The sequence below is a fragment of the Macrotis lagotis genome, chromosome 8, assembly GCF_037893015.1.
Source record: "Macrotis lagotis isolate mMagLag1 chromosome 8, bilby.v1.9.chrom.fasta, whole genome shotgun sequence".
In the NCBI taxonomy this organism is placed as follows: domain Eukaryota; kingdom Metazoa; phylum Chordata; class Mammalia; order Peramelemorphia; family Peramelidae; genus Macrotis; species Macrotis lagotis.
This window is the reverse complement of record NC_133665.1, coordinates 163,801,756-163,826,079: the sequence shown is the minus strand read 5'-3', so window position 1 is coordinate 163,826,079 and position 24,324 is coordinate 163,801,756. Positions and strand designations below refer to the sequence as shown.

General features: G+C 36.6%; 1 protein-coding gene across 2 annotated transcripts in view; it reads right to left on the bottom strand.

Moving 5' to 3' along the window:
• Positions 1-9,917: 9,917 nt before the first annotated feature.
• Positions 9,918-24,324, bottom strand: part of EOGT (EGF domain specific O-linked N-acetylglucosamine transferase) — a 42,386-nt gene continuing 27,979 nt past the window's right edge. For both annotated transcript variants that reach the window (XM_074198775.1, XM_074198774.1), the window contains 5 exons: positions 23,636-23,704; positions 19,637-19,698; positions 18,696-18,815; positions 17,463-17,565; positions 9,918-13,480 (listed from right to left, as the gene is read on the bottom strand). In XM_074198775.1, the coding sequence (XP_074054876.1) occupies positions 13,334-13,480; positions 17,463-17,565; positions 18,696-18,815; positions 19,637-19,698; positions 23,636-23,704 (501 nt within the window). In that variant the 3' untranslated portion in view covers positions 9,918-13,333. The remainder of the gene's footprint in view (positions 13,481-17,462; positions 17,566-18,695; positions 18,816-19,636; positions 19,699-23,635; positions 23,705-24,324) is intronic.

Here is a 24,324-nt window from a genome sequence, read left to right as displayed (position 1 = left end):
GGCCTCCCTCCCAGGGACTCAAGGTCTCTCACGTAAGCACTAGATAAAGGCACCTGCACATTCTCATGTTTTCCTATCACTTTGTCCCTGCTACAGCTGCCTTTCCCCAAATAAGACAAGAACAGTACTTTAGGATATCTCTGAACTTCAGGTCCCATTTTGAAAGCATCTTTGCCCCTGCTCCAGAATATAATTTAATGCTCCTAGGCAGGATTGTATTTGACATTTCTTCAAACTTTATTCAATTGGGTCCCCAGTAAAATCACATATTCATCAGTAACCTCTTTCTTAACTCCCAGTTCCACATTTCCATCTCTGCTGGACAATCTTCAACTGGATGTCCCACAGAAATCTCAAATTCAACATGTCCAAAAGGGAATTTGTAATTTTCCCAAAATCTATCCTGCTTCCAAACGTCCTCTTTCTATTGATAGTATCGTTATCCTTTCAGTCACCCAGGTTCTAAAATGTGAAGGCATCCTTGGTTCTTCTTATTCCTTCAACTCCTAAAATTCAATCTGCTGTGAGGTCTTCTAGGTCATTTCTTCACAATACTTAAGTCTCCTATTCAGTGTCTCTCTTTTTTTCGCAGCCTCTACCCTAGTTCAGATCTTCATCACCTCTTACCTAGGCTATTTCAATTATCTCCTACCTGGTCTTTCTGCCTCCAGTCTCTTCTCCAATCCATTCACCAAGCAACTGTTAAATTATTTCCCCTGAAACACAGATCTGTCATGACTCAAACAACAAATATTTGTTTCTTTTCTGTCATTTCAATCATAACCGACTATGATCCCATTGGGGGTTTTCTTGGCAGAAATACTAAAAGGTTTGCCATTTTCTTTCCAAGTTCATCTTATAGTTAAGGAGCTATGGCAAACAGGTGACTTACCCAGAGTCAACCAGCTATTAAATGTCTGAGATCAGATTTGAATTCATAAAGATGAGTCTTCCTGACTTCAGTTCAACCCTATAAGCTATTGTACCACCTAGCTGACCCAAAATATTTAGTTTTTGCTAGGCGATGGGGTTAAGTGGCTTGCCCAAAGCCACACAGCTAAGTAATTATTGTCTGAAGTCGGATTTGAACTCAGGTACTCCTGACTCCAGGGCTGCTGGTCTGTCCACTGCGCCACCTAGCTGCCCCTGCCCCAAAATATTTAAACAGTTACTAAGAACATACTACAAACCAGTGTGCAAAGTACTGGAAATATCCTAAAACTGAATGTCTCTAAGACTTAATCAATTTTGAAAATTCCTCCAGTAAAATTTCCCTGACCTTGATTTGTCTTCCAGAGACTGCATACAGTAGGCATTTAATAAATATCAGGTGAATTCAATTTAATTACATCTTCCTCCTTCACTCTACTAGTTCCTCACCTATAGAACATGTTCCTCACCTATAGAATTCAAAATATCTGGAAGAGAATGAGTTTTCTACCTGTAGATTTGTCTTTATTGATACACGAGTACTCTTGGATGATCCACCTTTTCAAATAAGCTATAATGGTAGGGAAGTGTTACAAATCATACATAAAGAATATTTCGAAGTACTATTTTCATTCATTTTTACATTAGGATATTTTATATTTAAAATAATGACATTATTATTCTAATTTATATTATATTTATATTAGTATATAAAATGGATATGATAACATGTCTATTTAAGAAACATCATTTTGTTGTCAGTCCCATTGTCAGTTAACTCAGTTAAAACTGCATATTTAATGTAAGGGTCATGCACTTTTCTGTTCACTCAGACATGTATACCTATTAAAATTTAAAACTGCATTTTGAGAGTTCTAAAGAAAAAAAAGCATTTATTAATCACCTACCATATTTCAAACACTGTACTGAACACTTTACAAATATCTCATTTGATCCTTGCAACAACCTTGAGGAAGAGGTGCTAATTTTATTATCCTCATTTTACAAATGAGGAAACTGAGGCAAACATAAGGTTAAGTGTCTTGCCAATATCCCAGGGTTAGGAAGTGAGTCTGAAGTTACATTTGAACTCAGCTCTTCCTGACTCCAGGCCCAAAGTTCTATCCAGCCTGTCTACCTGTCTCACTATGTTTAATATATTATAAAAGTCCTTAAGAAATATCTTGACCCTATAAACAAAAACTTCAAACCCAGAACTTATGGGGGCACAGTCTCTTTTAAATTATTCATATAATTACAGAACTGAAAGAGGTCCAAAAAGTCTAACTGGATCCAAAGTTTTAATATAGTCCCTAACATTTCCAAACATCTCCTACACTCCCAAATATATTGAGAAAATATTCAACGTATAACAAATCAGATAAAAGCAATCAAATAATTGCCAAAGCCCTGCCAATAACTTAATGGACCCATAATTCAAAAAGAACCCTCATTAGTAAAGATCTGAAAGAAATCCTACCAGAAACATTCCTATCTCTCCCTTGCTTCCCACCTTCCTCTCTCTCTTCTGTTGTCTGTTTGCCCATTATTTTCTTCACTAGCAATGTAAGAAATGAATTCGAGTTCCAAGTGAACCACTGAAGTGTTGTTTTTGTTTTTATCTTACATCTTTCATTTGAAAAAGAACCAGTGACATCATGGGTGATGTCTTGACTTGTGTATGAATTGGATTTAAGTGAAGTAGAGTTTTGCAGAGTCATTACCCTCTCTTATTGAATCATCAAAATTGAGCAGGACAAAAAATCAAGATGATCTGGATGACCTTGGTGTCTGATGCCTGAACAAGCTCTAACCATTCCACAGCTCCTGCTTTAGTTGCCTTCATGGCCACTGGAATAAATTGTTCTCACCCACCCATTCCACCAGAAGTCTTCACATGCTTCAAGTGGACAACCCACCACCAGTTGAAGACCTGTCAGTTCTCTTCAACCTCATTTAGTCCAGCTTCTGAGACAGTTTCCAGGGGTAAGGCTGCTGGGTATGCTACAGCTTCTTGGAGTCACAGCAGAGAGCTGGGTGAAAGTGGACACCAAAGGTAGATGAGTAGCCCTGAGAAGGGCTAAGTGAAGTATTGATTGACCTGTATGATTGGTCAACCGAGGCACAGAAAAATAGTGACCTATCCAAAATCACTCAGACAACAAATGGATAGGATCAGATTCAATCTCAGGCCAATGCTCCAATCTTGTCAATGTAAGTTTGGGAGAGACTTTTTGCATACTAGAAATAAATACCAGATTCCCATAGTACCCTGAGTACCTTTATGCCACCCACTTTGAGGACAAATGATCCAAAACCTAGAGTGCCAAAATGGAGCCATAATGAGCCAAAGAATGAGTCTTCTTTAAGGAAGTCAGACTCCCCTAGAATTGAGTTGTCACTCTATGCATCAGTCTAAAGAAATAGGAGCCCTTAATGAAGAGGGTAAGAGGGCGGCTAGGTGGCACAGTGCACTGGCCCTGAAGTCAGGAGTACCTGGGTTCAAATCCAGTCTCAGACACTTAATAATTACCTAGCTGTGTGGCCTTGGCAAGTCACTTAACCCCATTTGCCTTGCAAAAGCCTTTAAAAAAAAAAAAAGAGGGCAAGGGCAGAGTCTCCCAGTCCATTGGGCTGAGCAGTAGTTATTACTTGTTAGGCTAAGATCACAAGCTTCGGAGCTAGAAAGAGCCCCAGAGAGAAGCCAGCCCAGCTCACCCACTCTACCAAGACTAAAATGAAATTTTCAAGGCAAGTTATTACTTGACCTAGAAGTCTAGATTGGCCATTTGTCAGGGATTATATAAAAGGGACTATCCGATTGCACTTGCCCTAATATGTCTAACCACTTCCACCTTGAACCTGCTTTGATATTCTCTAGGGGACTGCCTGCTACAGTTTTGTTTCTGCCCTCTACTACCCTATACTACTATAAGTTTTCACAGAATCAGGTTGACGGAAATGTCTACAACCTGCAATTTAGAGAGCTCACTCCCAATGATTATAATGGAATATTACTATATTTATTGTAAGAAATTAAGAATAAATGGAGCATCATAGAAAATCTTAAATGAACTGCTACAGACTGAAGAAAGCAAAACCTGGAAAGAATATATACACAATGACTTTAATAATATAAATGGAATGAAAAAAAAGAATGCTAACTACAAATAACAACAGTTTGTCCCCAAAGAAAAGATGAAAAAATGCTCCTCCCTCCCTGCTATGGAAAGAGACAAGAGACTTTGGGTGTGGAAGATTACACAAACTGTCAGTCAAATATGGTCAATTTTGTTAAAATCTCCCTCTCTCTTTCTTTTACCATCTCCCTCCCTGTTTTTCCTTCCTTTCTCAACACCCCCCCCCCATTCTGTCTAGATCTCTTTCCCTCCTTCTCTCTCTTGCCTCTTTTCTCCCCCCCTTATGTGTCTTTTCCCCTCACGTTTTTCTCCATGTCTTTTATCTCTTCTCTTCCTCACTTTTCCCCCCTCAATTTTCTCTCTCTTCCCTCCCTCACTTTTTTCCTCCATTTCTCTCTCTCTCTCCCTCCCTCTCTGTATCCCTCTCGCTTTTTCTCTCTCCTCTTTCTCTATCTCTGTGTCGCTCTCTTTCTGTGTATGGGTGTGTCTCTCTCCACTCCTCCCTCCCTCCCTCTCTCTTGTTATTAGAAGTGATGGCACCCTGGGGAGGAGAAGAAGGATATTTTCAGAAATTAATTTGATATAAAAACAATATGTCAAAAAATTATTTTTTAAATAAAAGATAACACAGTTCCACAATTCTGTTCCACTCTCCTGGGGATGGACTGAGGTCAGACAGAGGGAGCTGCCACTAAGGCTACCTTGAACAAACTATGACACTCAGTTCTATGGAAGAAAAGGGACATCTCCAGATTTTATGACCATGGTTCCTTCCATAGTAATATTAAAGTAAATGAAAAGCAAGTAAAAGAACAATAAAGGCCAAATGAAACAGCTTTTTCAGGTACTAGCTCACTCAATAATCTGAGATCACAGCCATAAAGAAACGAATGGGGCCCTTTCTCTGGGTTTATTTCTTTATTTCCTGTCCCAAAGATTTACTACTTGCACAAGAAGCAGAAGCAGCCATAAAACTTTTCTTCCAATATACTGTTATTTGAATTGCAAAATCCAGAATATTTAAGAATATATAATCCAGTAAAAATAAATATGATCATATTATGAGCTGATTTTTGAAAGCCAATTTATTTATATTGAGATTCCTAATATACTGTCCCAAAAGTCAATGTAGGCTACAACTTTTTTTAAAAAAGTCTTACAATGATAGTTTGCAGATTTTTAAAAAATGTATTGATATCTTTTATTATATGTCATCTTCCTTACTGAAAATAACTTTCCCTCTTCTTCTATTCAGGGAACCATTCCCCTTGAAAAATTGAAAATTTGAAAAAAATATAAGACCAAAAATAACAAAAGATTTTTTTTAAAAAAAATCAGTTCAGCAGAACATATTAACAGAGTATGACATTATCTGCAATCATCCTTACTCATAGCCCTCCACTGCTAATCTAAGATGTTTTAAGCTCTTTAGTCCCCCAAAAAGAGTACAAAGAAGTCTTCCTTTCTTGTGTGCTTGCTGCTGTCTCTACAAGGAGGACTATGCACCTGACTATTTTCTGTCAAATATTCTGTAAAAGTGCTCTCTCTGCAAATTATCAAAGGTTCACCAAAAAAGTACTAGATGGTCTGTACTTTTGAAAAGTTAATGTGGTTTTAAAGACTCTTTTGTTCACTGGAACTCAAGTTTTCCTCACTTTAAACCCAGATGACATCTGCCAGTTTTTTCTCTTTGCTCATTTTCTTCTGGGTCTGCAGAGTTGAACAATTGCTGCCATCCAGTGTCCACACAGCTTTCCCACTATTTTCCCCTTCTAAAGACTTTTCCCTCCCCCATCTATCTAATTGGCTTTCACATGTTGGGATTGGCCTTTCTCACAGAGCTATATGATCTCTTAGAGTTTAATGCATCTTTTGTTCCTTTTCTGATTCTATTCACCAACTATTCTAAATGTCCATTCCACCCTGTGCATTTTTTCCTGGGGAATGTAATGATAGTCTTTAGATTCAGATCTCCATTTTTTCATTCCACAGTAGAAAAAGTAATAGATTTTAAATCAGAGATTGTTGTTTCTTGTTGTTCCTTCATGTCTTACTCTTTGTGACCCCCATCTGGGGTTTTCTCAACAGAGATACTAGAGTGGTTTGCCATTTCCTTCTCTGGCTCATTTTACAGATGAGGAAACAGGATTAAGGAGCTCACCAAGGGTCACAAAGCTAGTTAAGTGTCTGAGATCAGATTTGAACTCACGAAGATAAGTGTTCCTGACTTCAGCATCAGTGCTCTATCCCCTGTACAATTCAATTAGACTCAGAGGACCTGGATTCAAATCCTAAATCTGTCATTTACTTCTTGGGAGACCTTGGGTAAATCATTTTATTTCTCTGGATATCAGTTACCTCATCTGTAAATTAGAAACTAGATTACCTCTTAGGTCTTGATCTTGATCTTAGCTCTAAATCTTTGATTCTGGGTGAAAGGCACTTTGCTACACACTGAGAAAACAGTGACAGAAAAACAAACCAGTACATGACCTCAAGGAGTTTATTTTCTACTGGGGGTATAGGGGAAGAGAGAAGAAATATAGAAAAGCAAATATGATGTATTTACAAATTAAATATGAGATGGGTTAAATAGAAAAAGCAAAAATGATGTCGTATGGCCTAATGGGAAAAGCATTGGACCTGGGTTCAAATCCCTTTACTGCTGACTTGAACGAAATCCATCACTTCCACTGGTCAGTAAAATGATAAAATGGTCTCTGAAATCCCTTTGAGTTTTAGATCTATAATCCTATGAACTAGGAGAATCAAGAAAGATCTCATAAAGATTGAGATTTCATATGATCTAAAGACTTCAAGAGCAAAGAAGTGATGAAGGAGTATGCCCCAAACATGGGGTATAGTCTGTGAATTACAGAATGAAAGCTAGGCAGTATCTCATGAGCCATTTATTCCAACCCCATCATTTTACAAATGGCCACCCAGAGCGATCAAATAACTTGTCTAAAGTCACACAGTTAAGATTTGGAAGAGGTTAGAGTTTTAATTCTGTGTCCTTTGGCTCCTAATTCAGGTTTCTACTGCTATAGCATATAAATAGAAGGTCTATTTTTGCTGACATACTTCTCCAAAGTTCTTCTGAAGAAAATGAGAAAGTATTTGGCTACATGTGTCTGGTCACTGGAAATGATTTTCATATGCTTAGGTAAGCTTTTCATGAGAGATGGTCAGGAGAAATAGTATGGGATTTGAGTGACAGTCAAGAAATTCCACATTAAATCTGATAATAAGCTATAATAATTTTTTCTACTTCCTCTTAAACCAGGAATAGGAAGAGAGAAAACCCCCAAAAACCCATCATTCATCTACTCATCACTTGCTCTATTGCTTGCCTAAAAAATGGCTGAATTTACAACGAAAGGCTGAAGAGTACCAAAGAAACATGGAATATTTGAAGGATTCTACTGACACCCAGTGATGAAATCTTAAATTACATGCAGGAGCTGTCCCTTTTTTTTTTTTTTATCAAACTGGGGATGAGAAAAGAATCAACAAATGAGCTCATTCTTTGCAACAATCAACTTCAACCCACTTGTTTATTTATTTTTATAAGAGCCCTCCTTTAATATCTCCCAGTAGCCTACTGAAGAATAATCAGTTCAGTAAAGCCAAGAGAAAAACTCATTCGAAACAAATGTAAACTCCTTGAGATTTTAAAGTCATCTTTTCTTTCACTTTGGATATAAATCTCCCTAATGCATTCAGACCAAGTCAGAGTGGCCTCCATGGTATTCATCTCATTCTACAAATATCATTCTTTACCATAAACCTTGTTTTATTCTCTCCATTTTATACATGAAGAGACTGAGGAAAGAGGTCTCCCTGCCCTAGTATCCAAGAGCTTACATTCTTTTTGGAAAAAGTCCTTATTCTTAAATATTTGTATCAATGCCCTAAATATTTTGGATGAAAGACCTCAATGAGAAATTTGCCTAAAAGATCTTTCCCTAGTTAACTATTTACCTTCTAAATCTAACTATACTGATTTTATTTGTGCAAAACCATTTCAGATTTACATAATCAAAATTGATTTTATTTCCTATGATCTTCTCTATTCCTTGTTTGGTTAGGAATTCTTCCCCCCTGGGGAATAATTGTAAGAGGTATCTCTTACCCATTTTCTCCAATTTCTTGATGATGTGACCTTATTCTATTTCTAGCATGTAGGTCATTGAAGGAAATATACTGAAATCTACTTAGGCCTACCATGCTCTTCTTCTTTTCTTTTTTGAATGAGCTTTCTGAGATCAGATTGATTCAGTATTGAGGCCATATAGAATCACTTTGAGAAACAGAAGGAAAATAGTCAACTGGGAAACTTGCCGCAAGTTTTTCTTGATAAGGTCTTGTATCTTTAACTATACCAGGTATCCCAAAGTCTTAGTGAACTTTTAAGTTCTAATAACTTATGACTTGGGGTTACATTGAATTAGGAATTGATACAAATGTGTTTGAATGTGGAAATGTTCATATTGGTTGGAGTTGGTCAATAGAACTGTTATCTAATAGAAAATTCGAGAAAATGAAAGAAGAAATGTGGGCTATCATCAACCTTATGAAAAAATACTCCAAATCAGTAATAAAAAGGCAAATTCAAACTAAAACAAAATTGAAGATCCATCTCACATATATCATTTTAGCAAAGATGACAAAAATCGCAACATACTATTGTTAGAAGGGCTTTGGGAGGAGAAGCACAATACTGTACCACTAGTCTAGATAGTAATTTAGAATCATACTCCAAAAGTCACCAAATTGTGCATATTCTTTGACCCAATAATAGTATTATTAGGCCTGTCATTTTCACACACTCAATTTTGCTCAACTCTGTTAGTTTTAAGGGAGGGTTTTTCTTTTGAAAGGTAGGAACCTTTAAGGAGGAAATGACGATGAAGATGGTAATGTTAAAAAAAGAAGGGAAAAAAAGAGTCAATGAAATCATTTTAAAATGCACAGAAGAGAGTCAAAGACAATTCAGGAAGCAGAGAAATGTTGGTATTGCCATGTAAAATTTAAGATTTTCATTAATATTTGATATTAATACATATAATATAAATACTTTTTAAAACAAGCTATGTGTAATATGTTCAGTTTTATCTCAAGTTCTTTTTTCTTCTCTTTTGAATGTGGAAATGTTCATATTGGTTGTAGTTTGTCAAGTTCAGAATAATAAAAAAAATTTAATAAAATTTTATTATTACTTTCAATAAAAGCTTTCATGGAGGGGGAATAACATTTAGTACCAAGAAATGTGTGATCAAAAAAAGGGATGGGATGAAGGAAAAGCATGGAGTAACCATTAGATCCCCATTCCTCATCTCAAGCTTCTTTGGTATCCATGGAATATCAAAAGACCTAGACACAGGCTCCCAACACCAAACCAACCTGCTCTAGGAGATAGATGAAGGGAGTAACTAGGTGATGAAGTGGATAGAGCACTGGCCCTGGAGTCAGGAGGACCTGAGTTCAAATTCAGCCTCAGGCACTTAATAATTACCTAGTTGTGTGACCTTGGGCAAGTCACTTAATCCCACTGCCTTGCAAAAAACAAAAACAAAGCTGATAGATGAAAGAATATAGATAAAAATCATGTATGTTAAGAAGGCAATTGGTGGGTGGTGATTAAAGCCAATGGATGGGATACCCACAGTATTGGGAGAACAGAATCTACTAATAGTAGTCATCTACTATGACTGCTGCTGCTGCTGCTGCTGCTCCTCCTCCTCCCTTTTAGGGGAGTAGACTATGAAAACTACTGCAGAACTTCTGAAACACTTCTGTAAAAAAAAAAAAAAGCCTAAGAAGGCCTCTGAAATCTCATAAAATTTTTCACTGAATAATCTTTATCTAATAAAGTGCAAGAAACATTATCTTTCAATGTTTTTACTATATATATGATGTAATATAGCATGTTATATAATTATATAGTAAGGGATGATATAATAATTTGTATATGATGTATTTGTTTTGTTTTGTTTTAGGAGGCAGGGCATGCATTTCCATCTCAGTATGATGCACTCGCAGTTTAGAAATGGAAACTCCTAACAGAGATAGATCAGCAGCTTCTGCACCCTTTTGAAAGTTCCCTGGGATATTCAACTTAGATCAATGTATACCCTAGAAACAATGTAAAGACTAACAGACTGCTTTCTATGGGGGTAGGGGGAGGGAAGAAAGATTAGGGGAAAAATTGTAAAATTCAAAAAATAAAATCTTTCTTTAAAAAATAAATAAATTGATTAATTAATTTTAAAAAAGGTTCCCTGGGGCACTGTTGAGTTAAAGGGCATGAGCCATTATGTGTCAGGGGTGGGATTTGAACCCTGGTCTTCCAAATCACTCGCCTCCCATCCACCTCATCATGCTGCCTCTGACACATCTCTAAGCCTTATTCTTTCTTTCAACAACCAAGGATAACTTCTTTCAACTGAGGACAGGGGACAGAGATCAAGACTTTTGACTTCCTTGGTGTACCCACAGGAAGTTTCAGGTACAGTTATTGTATACATGATAATTAGCTCCAGTCTTAGAAAGCCATCTGGGAACCCTGAAATATTCAGCGATTTGCCCAGAGTCCTGCTGTCACATAAGTCAGAACTATTGGAAGTTTATTTTAATTTCCAGTAAATAGCTGAGAAAAAAAAAAAAGATTACAGAATTACAGAATTGCAGAATTTAACTGTAATCAGAATTCAATCCTTAGGAAAGATAAATATAAAGAAAATCATATAAAAGAGGCTAGCCCAACTTTCTGATTTCTCTTCCAATAGTAAAAGGAAAGAAAATGGTGCCAGAAAATGGTTTCAGGTTTCTCAAAACAACATTAAGAAAGTTGCATTTTCCTTTGTTGACTTACCAAATCAAGGTCTCTTCAGCAGAACAAAATTTATGTGCCATAAACCATTTAAACAAGATTTCCAACGAAAGAAGCTCATATTCAAAAAGAGAAATCATTATTAGAAATAAAACTGACATTCAAAATAAAATACAAAAAAAAAGATTTATTTCAAAAGCATGTTCCCCCCCCCAAAAAAAGACATTATAGGCTTTTTACAGGTTGATCTTAAAAATATGAATTGATAAAAGTAGCAAATTTTACACTTTAAAATTTTTAAAGTTTGAAAATGCTAGAACTGCTCCTTCTGTTACTGCTTTTTAAAGCCTGATAAGTTAACCACATAATTATCAGATACATTCTCCTGTTTTTATAAAATTTACCACTCTCTAAAATATGTGCAAAGAATAATAAATATAGCTTTCCTCTAAAAAAAGCTAAATGTTCTTAAATTCACGCTACTTTACAAAACAACATTGTCCTAGACACTTCTGTAAAATGAGGTAATAACACAAATACAGAAATACTGCATTTACAATTTTTGATCCTGTCCCAAAGTGCAACTTTGACTGTTTCCCTTTTGAGTGAAGCCTGTTTTCCTAAATAATTGCTCAGTATTCTGCACATGGAAAAGCAGCAACAACCATGATTAGAAAATCCATTGCAATCAGCCAAGATTCTGAGAACAGAGTTTTTCAAGGGCCTGAACCAACCTGTGGATCAGTTAGTGCTCCAGGTATTCATCTGGATTTTATATAAGCAGTGTAATAAATAGACCTAACCTCTAGGAAGTTCCTTACAATCATTTAACAAAAGGCAGTTAAGAGACTCAAAATTTAAACTTTGCAAGTGTTTAGACATTTGTAAACTCATTTTGCAACAGAATGAATTCTAACAACAGAAATGAAGTATCCTAGAAGGGCATAAATAGGAGAATTGATCTTGATACTTTTTCCATTCATAAATAGAGTTTAGTAAGTAAGATCTTACCTGTTTTCATAATGTTATCCTTCTATAGATTCTTTTTTTTTTAATAATTCAGAATAAAACACTCTACATTGACAGGTTAAATACAGAAACTTATGAAGAACTAAAACTTATATCTTTCAATGGGGATGGTGATCTAGAGAATTAGGACTTTACCTACCTCAATGATAGGAACTATGCCATCTTTTAAAAGAAACACTTTACAAATTAGGGGTTTTTGTTTTCCCTCATTAAAGGGCAAAGCAAGCACTGCTTGCTTAACCAAAAAAAATTAAAGAATTTGCCATACCATACATAATTCACATTAAAAGTTGACTCCTATTAGTAATACACATCCTATCACAATTGCATAGGATACATTTTAATCTCAGGATACCTGACATACACTTTAAGTGACTGAAAAATCTGACTAAGGTTGAAAGAATTATTGGCTTACTATACTTGAAATTCTATTTTTTGCGTGTGCCTCAAACAAGGGTTAGTTCTTTGTTAAAAGTTTGGTGGATAAAATTTTGAACTGGATTCATTAAGACCTGGATTCAAATTCTTCCTCAGATCCTTACTAGCTATTAACTCTGAGCAACTCACTTAACCCTGTTGGGTCTTGATTTCCTCTTTAGTAAAATGAGTTAGATTCTCTCATGAATCAACTCTTTTTTTAGGTTTGTTTTTTTTTTTTTTAGGTTTTTTTGGCAAGGCAAATGGGGTTAAGTGGCTTGCCCAAGGCCACACAGCTAGGTAATTATTAAGTGTCTGAGACCGGATTTGAACCCAGGTACTCCTGACTCCAAGGCCGGTGCTTTATCCACTATGCCACCTAGCCGACCCTTGAATCAACTCTTTGTTAGATAAAAGTCAGACTTAAAAGTTTCCCTTTCTTTAGAGCTTAGCTCTAAACCCAGAATTTATGTTCCTCTAATCCTACAGCCTCTAAGATTCCTTTGGGCTCTCAATTTCTGGTCCTATAAATCCAAATATGTCAGAAATAAACTGAAGTGATGATTGAAATTACAATCATTATCATATCATAAAAATGAAAATAACAACAATAACAAAATCTTTGCAGATTCTGAAACTCAGTAACTCATCCATGAAACTTTCATTACCACTAACCCCCCAAAAATAATAATAATAACCATTATTATAAGCCTGAAAACATTTACAAAATGGGAGAATTAAAATGATCAGTGCAAAAGTCTTAAATGGTTCCTGATAAATAGCAATAACAAAGAAAGCAGAAAGAATGGTCAAGAAAGACCAGAGTTCAAACACTTCAATACTCTAGATTTGCATTTTGGTATAAATATGGCACGTTTTTGGTTTTAAAAATTTCGTGAGCTTGTCACTCAGGTACTTAGATCCTGGTTGATTTCCATTCCACGCCAGTGAAATTGACAGAAAATAAACTGAAATTTCTTTTTCATAGTTCATCATGTTTTTTCTTAAATGGCCACTTTGGGTGTTGAGATACATGCTCAGCAGCCTGGAGGACAAGAGACATAAATTCTTCTACATCGAAAGAATAGTTTGTAAATTTGGGGTGTTCTCCTAGAGTTGGATGGTGACCCTGCAGAAATAGAAAACATTTGTGAACAACCAATGTTCCTTGCGTCTTTGCTTCCCATGTAGGAAAGAAATGATGCAGTTCTGTCACTGACTAACTTTTATGGCTATTTCTAAGCTAGCAGTTCCAGGTAGCTTATAGGAATGGAGCTAAAGCTCAATCCAATGAATATCTGTTGTTTATTTATTGATTTTATTTACATATGTATGTAAATGTATTATAAATGTATGTATGTGTGTAGATGTGTATGTGTATGATATATTTGTTCAAGAGAAAGTTTGGCAGCATAAATGGAGAGTCACACAGTCAGGTATCATCTGGAACATATGTGTAACCCTGAGCAAGTCACTTAACTTTTGTGCAAACTAAAATAGGAATGATTCCTGCAGCCCAATTATTGACTTAGAAAAGCACAAATTAATATTATCTATATTTCTGTACATTTTTTTACTTATTTTGTTAACCATTTCCCAATTACATTTAACCTGGTTCCAGCTCTCTTAGACAGAGATGCTAAACTCTTTTACACAGAGATGCCAAACATTGGGCCAGATACCAGTGGGAGTGCAAACTGAACCAGATTAAAATGTAATTGGGAAATATTTAAAGAGATAAAGAAAAGTGCAATAAAACATGGATAAAATAAGTTTTACAACTCAGTCAATATGTAGTCCCAAAGGATCTTTCTGTATGGATTAGTGGTCATATCACTCTCTGAGAGTGGCCTGCACTAGTAGAGAAAGTAGTCAATCTCATCTGCAAGTTTCCAGCACCAATAAAATCAAAGAATCAATCTTTACCTTCCTATTCCAGTCTGACTAAATAGCACTTCCCCTAAACTGACTGTGAAATCCTTGAGAGTAGAGACCATCTTCCCAGGCCTAAACCAATGTCTCAAACTTAGTAGTTGCTCAATATAGCCTTGAAAAAATGAACAAAATCGAATGGACATTTTGAGGGGGAAGAGACTTAACAAAACTCAATTCCTCCAGCATGGTACAATGGTTAGAGAACTGACCTCTAAGACAAAAACTGTTCAAATCCAGCCTCTGACACCTATTGACTGTATAACTGAACAAGACTCAATGTTTGAGATCACTCCATAAGCCTATTTCCAGAGAACATATTAACCTACATTTGTCTTATGAGTTTCCTCACCAAGGAGTTTCCTATGAAAATACACACCCTGTTCCAATACCCAAGTCTATCATTTAAAAAATTAATCTTTTTGTTTTTACATTATCTTCATTTCCCAATAAATCTTTCCTTTCCCCTATGCAGAGAGTGGGATACAAGGAAGCCCAAGTCATTTTTAAAAATAACTACTTTACTAGTCATTTTTTTCCTTCTGAAGGGAAAATCTAACTAAAATTATTGCTACTTTTCTGGCTAAAGCTTTAATTTTTTTTTTGTCACAGTCCACATAATGCTAAAAAGAAAGAAGGAGGGTGAAGAAGCAATTCAGGATAGCTAACCAAAATACCAACTAAATCTTACAGTTGATACTATGTTCTATGTACCCTTAGTCCTCGCCTTTTGCAGAGAAGGGAGGGAATGAATTCTTATATCTCTTATTCTGGACTGGGTTTGACTATTGTAATTATATAACTGATCAACTATTTACCAGAACCTTGTGAGTATAAAGGACTAGACCAGGAGCTAGGGATACAAAATCTAATGCAAGGTACCTTTCTGAGGTTAACATTTTACTAGCTGAAAGAGGTAGGGGGATAAAGGACATTTTGTGTGAAACACAAAGAAATAAAAAGAAACTGGGAAGAAACATAGACTGCTAGAATAACTAGAGAAGAAAGCAGTCTCCCAGGAGAAAAAAAGTGGGGCAGGAGGTGCTGAGGTGAGATACTGAGTTCTGAAAAAACTGGGTGAAAGCAGTTTCTAGCTACTGTAAACTTGCTCCCAGTGCCTCCATTTACCAGCAGCTATTTTGAATCTGACATTTCAGGACTATGATGTTTATTCCTAGAAAAGCCTGGATCAGAGATCTGTTCTGGGACTATGGGACTATAATGTAATAATTATGTGTCATCTCTGACATAAATATAGAATTTTAATTTTGCAAGCTAAGTTAGAGATGGGTCACTCCCTGTTCACGGAGAGAATGCTGACGAGTGAGAAACTGAATGAGGCTAGAAATCAGAAACCAAATCAGGAATCAGCAACCACAGAAGCTGGGGAAATCAGAGGTGATGAGAAAAGTCAAAACATCAGGCTAGAGACTACAGGAGACCATGGAGTGAAGCCAATGAGCCAAGAGTTTGACAGTAGCTGAGCAGAGTGGAGACTGGCTTTGGGATGTAAGGATTCAGGAGGATAGCTCTGTTAGATTGAAAGAGCTGACTGGATGAAAGTATCATCCTCCACTGGAAGTCAAGAGCTAGGCCTCTACAACTTCCATCTTCAGTTTGAGAAAGAGAAAACCCCTGAAAGACTTGCCTAGAAGGCCTTCTACTGCTCCTGGGAAAAAAATCCCCCAGACCCTAGTGAATGCAAATCTTGAAGAATTTTGCAGGATTTGGGATTAGAGGGAACTGCTTTTTGCTTAAGGAGTGTCAAGACACCCCAAGTTTTTGAGGTTGAGTTACATTGTGCTCTAGAGGCATAATAGGAGCAGAGAAGGGTTTCATCCAAGAGGAGAGAGCAGAGAGTGGAAAGGCTCAGAAGAGGCACTTTCATAGTTCATAATGTTCCAAGTTTAAGTCTTTTTTTTTTAAGTTTTGCAAGGCAATGGGGTTAAGTGGCTTGCCCAAGGCCACACAGCTAGGTAATGATTAAGTGTCTTGAGGCCGGATTTGAACTCAGGTACGCCTGACTCCAGGGCCAGCACTCTATCCACTGCGCCACCTAGCTGCCCTGTTTAAGTCTTAATGTTATAATTTCTTGTCATAAGACAGGGAGACAGACTACAGAAAAAAATATCAATAATTTTTAAAAAGTTAATGGTGTTTTTTGACTAATTTTATAAATGGGAAGGACACCAGTGGGGGTTCAGGAATTATAATTTTAAGTGTTAACATATATCTTTCTCCCACAATAGGATAATCCCTAGTATTCTGAGAGCAAGTGTGGCTAACCCATTGTGGAAAACCAACCAAACTACCAAAATGGGTACAGATAGAGGAAAAGAGTTGAGGAGTTAGTACCACATTCTTATCTATCAGATACACAAAAACAAATCTTTTCCTAACTTTGAGGAGCTTGCATGGGAGGAGTGTTGAACAAGGGACTAGGAAAAATAGACAATATACAGGTAAATAAATAAAAATATTACCTAAATAGCCCTCATGCTCAAGGAGTTTACATTCTCTTCAATGGGGATACCAATGAAAAGATAAGCAAATGCAAAGTATTTCATTTGCCCTGACCTCAAGAATTTACCTGTCTACTGAACTAGGAAACTAATGAGATTTCCTTCTTTTAACTCTTATTCCTTTAAGCCAAAATAACTTACCAATTAGAGAGGAAAAAACTACTTGGGCTAAAGCATTGTAGTTAATTCATTAGATATACTTAATTAAAATATATATTATTAAAGTATATAAAACCTTTCACATTTAAGCATAAGTTATAGTATCCATTTCACAGGTTTGTGGTTAGGGGATAAAACTATAGGAAACTATCAAAATATTGTGATTATTAAGGCAGCTAGGTGGTTCAGCGATTTGTGTCTGAAGTCAGGAAAAACTAAGTTCAACTCTGGCCTCAGATACCTACCAGCTATGTGACCCTGGGCAAGTCATTTGACTTTTGCCTGCCTCAGTTTCCTCAACTGTACAGTGGGAGTAATGGTATCTACTTCCCAAAGTTGTGAAAATTAAGTGAGATGAAGTTTGTAAAGTACCAAACCAAAGCCTAGTACAAGGTAGGCACTTTAAATACTTATTCCTTTCCCCTTACCTTCATTATGGGAGAGAGTCTAACATTTTAGGTGAAATAAAAACAAGAATATGATATGGCCAGGATTTACCTTATCTTGAGGGAAAACCTTGCTTCTTTTTTTCCACGTAACATAGTGAATCCCTCTCAGCCTGGCTAGATCTAAATAGCAGCGTTCATCCTCACAGTTGTACCTAGAGACACAAAGATGTTCTTAAATAATGTTCCCATAAACTCTTTATCAGAATCTGAAAACAATTCCTAAGAAAATAAAAGGCCTCCCTGGAAAAAAAAAAACAACTTTTGGAGCACAAATAGATTTTCATCTCTAAACCATAAGGAAAAGAAAAAAAAATTTTGAAAAGTTACCAGGAATGGATTATTCTGCTCTGTCTCTAAGGTAAGCATGCTAAAAAATAAATACTAATGTCACATTTATTAAGAGATGAAGCCTAGGCTTGGAAGGGACAACAATGGACATGCCTCTGACACCAACTAGGCAAGGCTATCAGTCACTCAGCCTCAGTCTCCTCATCTGTACACTGTGGCAATTTTCTTTATTATCTGCCTCACAGGACTGTTGTGAAGTTCAAATGAGAACATGATTGTAAAAATATTTTATAAACCTGAAAGTACTCTATAAATACCATTTATTATGATTACCATAAAGTCAAGGCAATGAATAGATAAAAGAGCAGAGGCAATAGACTAGATAATTGTGAATCAGCTAATGTGCTTGAATTATCTAGATAGTTCACCCAGATATCAATAGCTCTGTAATTGGTTGGAAAATACAATTACCAGAACAGAAGTGGTTCTAAAACCAAAGGTTCTAGGTTCAAATCTCATCTCTGACACTACCTAGGTGACCTAGGATAAGATATCAATTCCCCAGATCTCAGTTTTCTCACTTGTAAGAGGGAGAGTTGGACTAGATGTCTTTGGGGTCCCTTTCCAGGCTTAGAGTTACAATTCTGGGGGTTCAATAATAACCACATAGCTAACCCAATCCAAGTGTAAAATTTCAAAGTACGTGCAAAAATAATTTGCACTGGAATCTGACATTGAGAACCTATGGTATTTCTTCCCTTAATAATATGCCACCCAAGAACTGACTGCAATTATTCCAAGAATAAATCTCTAATATGATCATAGACCTAGAAGTGAGATAGAGTCCAATCCCCTCATTTTATAGATGAGAAAACTAAGATCATAGAGAGGAAATGACTTTCCCAAGATCATCCAGCTAATAAATGTCCACACTCAGACCCAGGGCAAGGAACAAGACTGGACCCAATCAAGTAGTCCTTAGAATCCAACTCACAGTTCAAAAACCACGGCCCAGTCTGGGAGAAAAAGCAAGTGTGTCAGGCCCGCACCATGCATGCCGATAAATATGTCTGTGTTGTGTGTAATCTTCAGTTGTTCCAAAAAGCCAATCTCCCTGAAGATAAGAGGCATGTCATGAGAAAATGTAGGGAGGCAAGAACTAAAATATGAGAAATGCTCGTGCCATCTGTTATCAATAAGCATTGATCAAATTCCTACTACATGCTAAGGAGGAAAAGACAAGAATAAGGACTGGATATGGCATTCATTGATATAGAGGACTAATTACTAAATGAAAGATCTTCATCAATGAATTGAGAAGTCTCCTGACCAGTATAAAGATTTAAACCCAGGTCTTCCAGGCTTTGAGATCAAGTTATCTAGCCATTAAAGTCTGTTGCCTCTAGCACAAAGGCAAAGGCGAATCAAATCCTTTATCTCCATTTTACTTACTATATTATCTCTTCCAGTTGCATTCAGTAGGTGCTTAATAAATGTCTGACAACTTTGAACTGCAGGAATAGTATAGTTAGAGTTTTCTAAGCTTAGGGGTCTGTATCACAGAATTAAAGCATAGTCATCCTCCTAGACTTCCTCATCTCTTTCACCTCCAACACTCAATGAGCTTCCCATTCCACAAAAATCACAGAATTTAAGAGTGGAAAGGGACCTCATCAGCCATGTAGGCCAACCCATATAGGAAAGGAACTCTCAAAGTCTTAGAAAGTTATCTGGAACATTAAGACATCAAGATGAAAGCTCTTTAGATTATGGGCAGGATGGATTTAAAATCCCAATGCAAATCTGTTTTTCATAAATATTTGAACAATTAATGATTCCTGTCTGCAGATGATCTCAGGCTCAAAGTCTCCAGCTCCTCCTTAAGAAGGTTCAAATAAAAGTCAGCAGAGGCACAAGGGGCAGCGCCATACTTACTTGTATTTGTAATCTATTATTTGGACCTCAAATGCAGACACAGTTTTCAATGCATTTACAAGCTAGGGAGAAAGAAAACCAATTAGATTGGAAATCCCTCCACTCATCTCCTCTCTTACCATACCAAAAAATTATCAAGGCTAAAATCACATTTCATATTTTATGTGAAAAAAAGTTTCCTCATGTCACTTTCAACCAGAACAGAAAAGCAGGACTGGGTTTAATGTCTTAACAGCTACAAGTGAGCTCTGTGTCTTTTTCTTGAAACTAGAAATGTTAACCTGTCATCTGAAAATGGAAGTCAAGGTTATTTTTGCTGGGGAAACCCTCTGAATGCTTTTAAGACTGAAACACTTACTCCATTAACAAAAGGAGGTCACTGGGTCTCATACTGCTAAAACCACAGTTATGTTGCCTTAACTTATAAATCACTTTAAATTTAGTAATAGTGGATAGTAAAAGCCCTGTACTGGCAGGTTTTCTGTAATACATATATATATATATATATATATATATATATATATATATATATATATATATACACACACACACACACACACACACACACACACACACATATATCTATTACAGGATTTACCTATGCCAAAAGGGTACATAAATTATCCCCCCCCTCCCCAAATTGCTCACAAGGCAGGTTTCCTTCCTAGACAGCTCCAAAATTTTCATGAATATACCATTTCCATCAGAGCTGAAGGAGGACTACAATTATCCCTTCTACAGTGTGATTTTCGCCAATGCAATTTCGATGCATCTTATGCATCAGCGTAAGAAACTAAATGAGAATTTTGAGAGTTTTGCAGAAACCACAGACAACACATGAAGGCCAGAAGATGACAGAAAGGTTAAAAATTCAGAAATGCATAAAATATATGTACAGAACTATATGTGTGTGTGTATGTATATATATATAATTATATATATATAATATATATATATAATATATATATATATAATATATATATATATATGGCCCATGACCAAATATTTAACCTAACTTTTATAATAAGGAACTTTATACATCCAAAGAAAAAGAAAAAAATTAAGACTTTTCTGGTATCAAAGAAAGGTCAAAAAAAATTTAGTTTTTCCAAATCAAAGGAGCACCACCCTCCTATTCCCCTAAATGTAAAATGGATAACTGTAGATGAGCAAGAGAATTTGAGTTTCCTTTTCCTAAGACAATTAAGCAAGTTTGAGGTTTAAATCAACTGGTAGACATGGGCTCTTAATTCAAATTTGAATGCTGCTGTTTATTCCTTCTGTGACCTTAGGAAAACCCTTAGCCTCTGTGAACCTTAGCTTCCTTAACTGTAAAATAGGGAGGTTGGGCTGGATGAACTCTGGGATACCTTCTAATTCCAGAACTGTGACCCTACCATCCTAATTTCCAGTCATATCATAGAACTGTTATCAAAAGTGAATCCTTTCCTAAACCCTGCAGAAAGATGTAATTTCATTAAAAATAATGTGATTAATGCATGTGGGCTTTTATCATTAATTTACAAACCCAATTATAAAAGAAAGTCATATCTTCAGTACCTGCTGGCTTTTCATGAAATCTATTCCTTAAGAGGAATATGGTCACCTAAAATTTGTAACTGAAAAAGTAAATTCCACTCATGAGCCAGAGATGGAAAAGCTCAGTATCCTATATGGAGGTTTACAGGTAGAACATTACCTATTAAGGCAGATTGGCCTAATAATTTCATTAGTCTCACTGAACTGGTTTCATAAAATCAGGGATCATTGGAGATAAGATCATGGATTAGAGATAAGAAGGAACTTAGAAGATATCAAAACCAGGGGTTCATATTCTTTTTTTGTGTCATGAACCTCTTCTCAAAATAAAATTTTTAGATGCATATGATCTTTAGGATTATAAAGGAAAATATATTGAAATAATTTTCAAAATGTGAAACAGTGGAGAGATCACTGACCCTGGAGTTATGAAAACCTGAGTTCAAATCCAGTCTCAGACATTTACTAGCTGTGTGACCCTAGCCAAGTCACTTAAACCTGTTTGCCTTGGTTTCCTTGTCTGTTAAATGAACTACAGGAGGAAGTGGAAAAAAATCACACCAGCATCTTGGCCAAGAAAATCCCAAATGGAGTCACAAAAAGTTGGGCACAACAGATAACACCAAAGTTATCAGGAAAAAAAATGTAACAAGTTTATAGATTTTGGTTTAAGATTTTATAGATTAGGAAACTGAGGCACAAAATGATGTTACTTGTCCAAGGTCACAGAAGATTGAGGGAAAAGAGCTGGATTCAAACCCAAACCCTCTAATTGAAATCTAGCAATCTTCTTTTCTCTCTCTTTTATTATGACAAAGAATGGCCCATGGGATAGGGAAGAAGAGGAGGGATGTATAATTATAAAATTTGTTTAAAAACTGATACAGGATCTACTGACTTTTGGTTCTATACCACAGTCTCTACCTTCATTCCAGGAACCTGGCACTGACTCCAAACCCACCTCAAGAAGAGGAGGCTGGCCCCAAAGACGGGCTACTTTGATGCTACAAGGCAAGGACCTGGGCAGCAGCCTGCCTGCTACTGGGAAGCTGATTGTGCTATTCCATTCTGCCTCACGTCCCTCTTGGCCATTGGTGGCTCATGATCTGTGCCCACCAGAGAAGAGATTCTCTGCATCCTATGAAAGGCCCCGCACCCGAGGAGCTCCCAGAGGATTGCTCTCATTCTGATTCAATCAGTGCATGTGAGCTGACTCCTATCAAAGAGGTCTGGAAATCAGATAAGACCAGATGTGTTCTCCCAGTGGTGTGAGCCACAGTAGATTATGCTCCTTCTTCTCAATCTGGGACTTAGTACCACAGAGGCACTGTACTCCATCAGTTAGTCTCTCCCCCCCAAAAAAAAGACTCGTTTGAACTGATGTAAAATGAAGTAAGCAGAACCAAAAGAACGATAAATGTTAATGACAAAAGCTTTGTAAAAACAAACAACTCTGAAAGACTTCAAAATTTGATCACAATTCCAGAGGGTATTATGATGAGAGAGAGAGAGAAGTGATAGGTTTAGAGTACAGACTGAGTCATATTTCTTAGATACAGTCAATTCAGAAATTAGTTTGACTTAACTATATTTATTAGTTAAAAGGTTTCCATTTTTATTTTTCTTTCCAATGGAAGTGAAAGAGATGAGAGAGAAAAGGTGACAACAGATTTTTATTATTTGAAAAAAATATATAAAATTCCATTTTAAAAATTAGTGTTCTTTCAAATGTACCAGGCTTCCTCCTACTGTACTGTCTATCAGTGTGGTATGTGAGAGCCCACAATTGGATCAGAGTAACAGAGCCTTCAGCTCCAGCTCACTACATTGTCATTTGTTGCCACTTTTCATGAGCTGTGGCCCTTTCTGACCAATTTTTCATTCAATTAACAATCCCAGAGGCAGCCATGGCACAATGGAAAACCCTCTGGAGTCAGAGGTTCAAATTCTGCCTCTGATCCTCACTACCGTGTGGCCTTGGGCAAATCCCTTAACCTTTCTAGGTCTAGTTCCTCCTCTTTAAAATAGGACAAGTAAAGGAGTAGGTGCTGCCTTGTGGTCCTAAAGAGTTGTTTGAGCTGAGGGTCACTCAGCCAGGATTTGGGAGAGGCAGGATTTGACCCCCAACCTTCCAGATTCCAAGACCAGTTCTAAGTAAAATTGCTTCTCTGAGATTAATTGTATGAAAATTGATCCCCAAAAGGGTAAATTCACTGGGTCTTGGGTAGGGCCGTAAATACAGTAGGTATTATTATATCCCCATTTTGCAGATGAGACAAAGGGGTAAAGTGATTTGCCAAGCATCATAAAGTTAGTCAGGATCTGAGGCCAGATATGAAATTAGTTCTTCTTAAATCCAGGTCCAATGCTCACTTTATTATGCTTATAAAAACTACTAATTTAAATAAAAAATTTTCTCTAATATAAAAAAGCTACAAAGTAAATTCAGCCAAAACCAACCTCATTCTGATTTAATATCTTCCGATATTCTGTACTGCGGGCAAGAATGGTGACATGGATTTTTCCATCCTGAATTAAAAACAGAAAAGACAAATTATGCTATAGTACTTACTGGAAAGACAGGGTGTCACCAAAGTATTAGTGCGGTTTTAATCTTTAGTATCTAAGACTTTGGGGACATGCCATGGATTAACTTGCCTGCTGTTCTCAATAAAGAAACTCACTAAATTGGATACAATTCTGAAAATTCTTTGATCAGGATTCCCTAAGCATCCTTTCCATCTGGACCATTAATCAACCAGATCCCATGGTGAACACAAAACACTCCCAATCCTAGCCAGGGAACAGAGCATGTCAACTCTACAATTAGAGCTAATTAGTATTATATTTGCCAGGCACTGTTCAGAAACTACAAGTACAAAAGTAAAATCAAAATTGTACTGCCCTCAACAAGTTTACATTCTAAGAGCTGCTTACAACATTTCTTCCTTTTAACTCTTCCTGTTCTATTTAGTTTGGGGTCAATGACCAAAGAAGTGAAAAAAAGACTAACTGGGGGAGAATTTGCTTTCTTCTCTCCAAAACACACGCCTGGTGACTCAACATGCCATAAAGTCATAAGAGACTGACTTTTGATCTCCACCCTCTCAGACCCCCCCCCAAAAAAAAGGATAAATAGATTTTCTTCT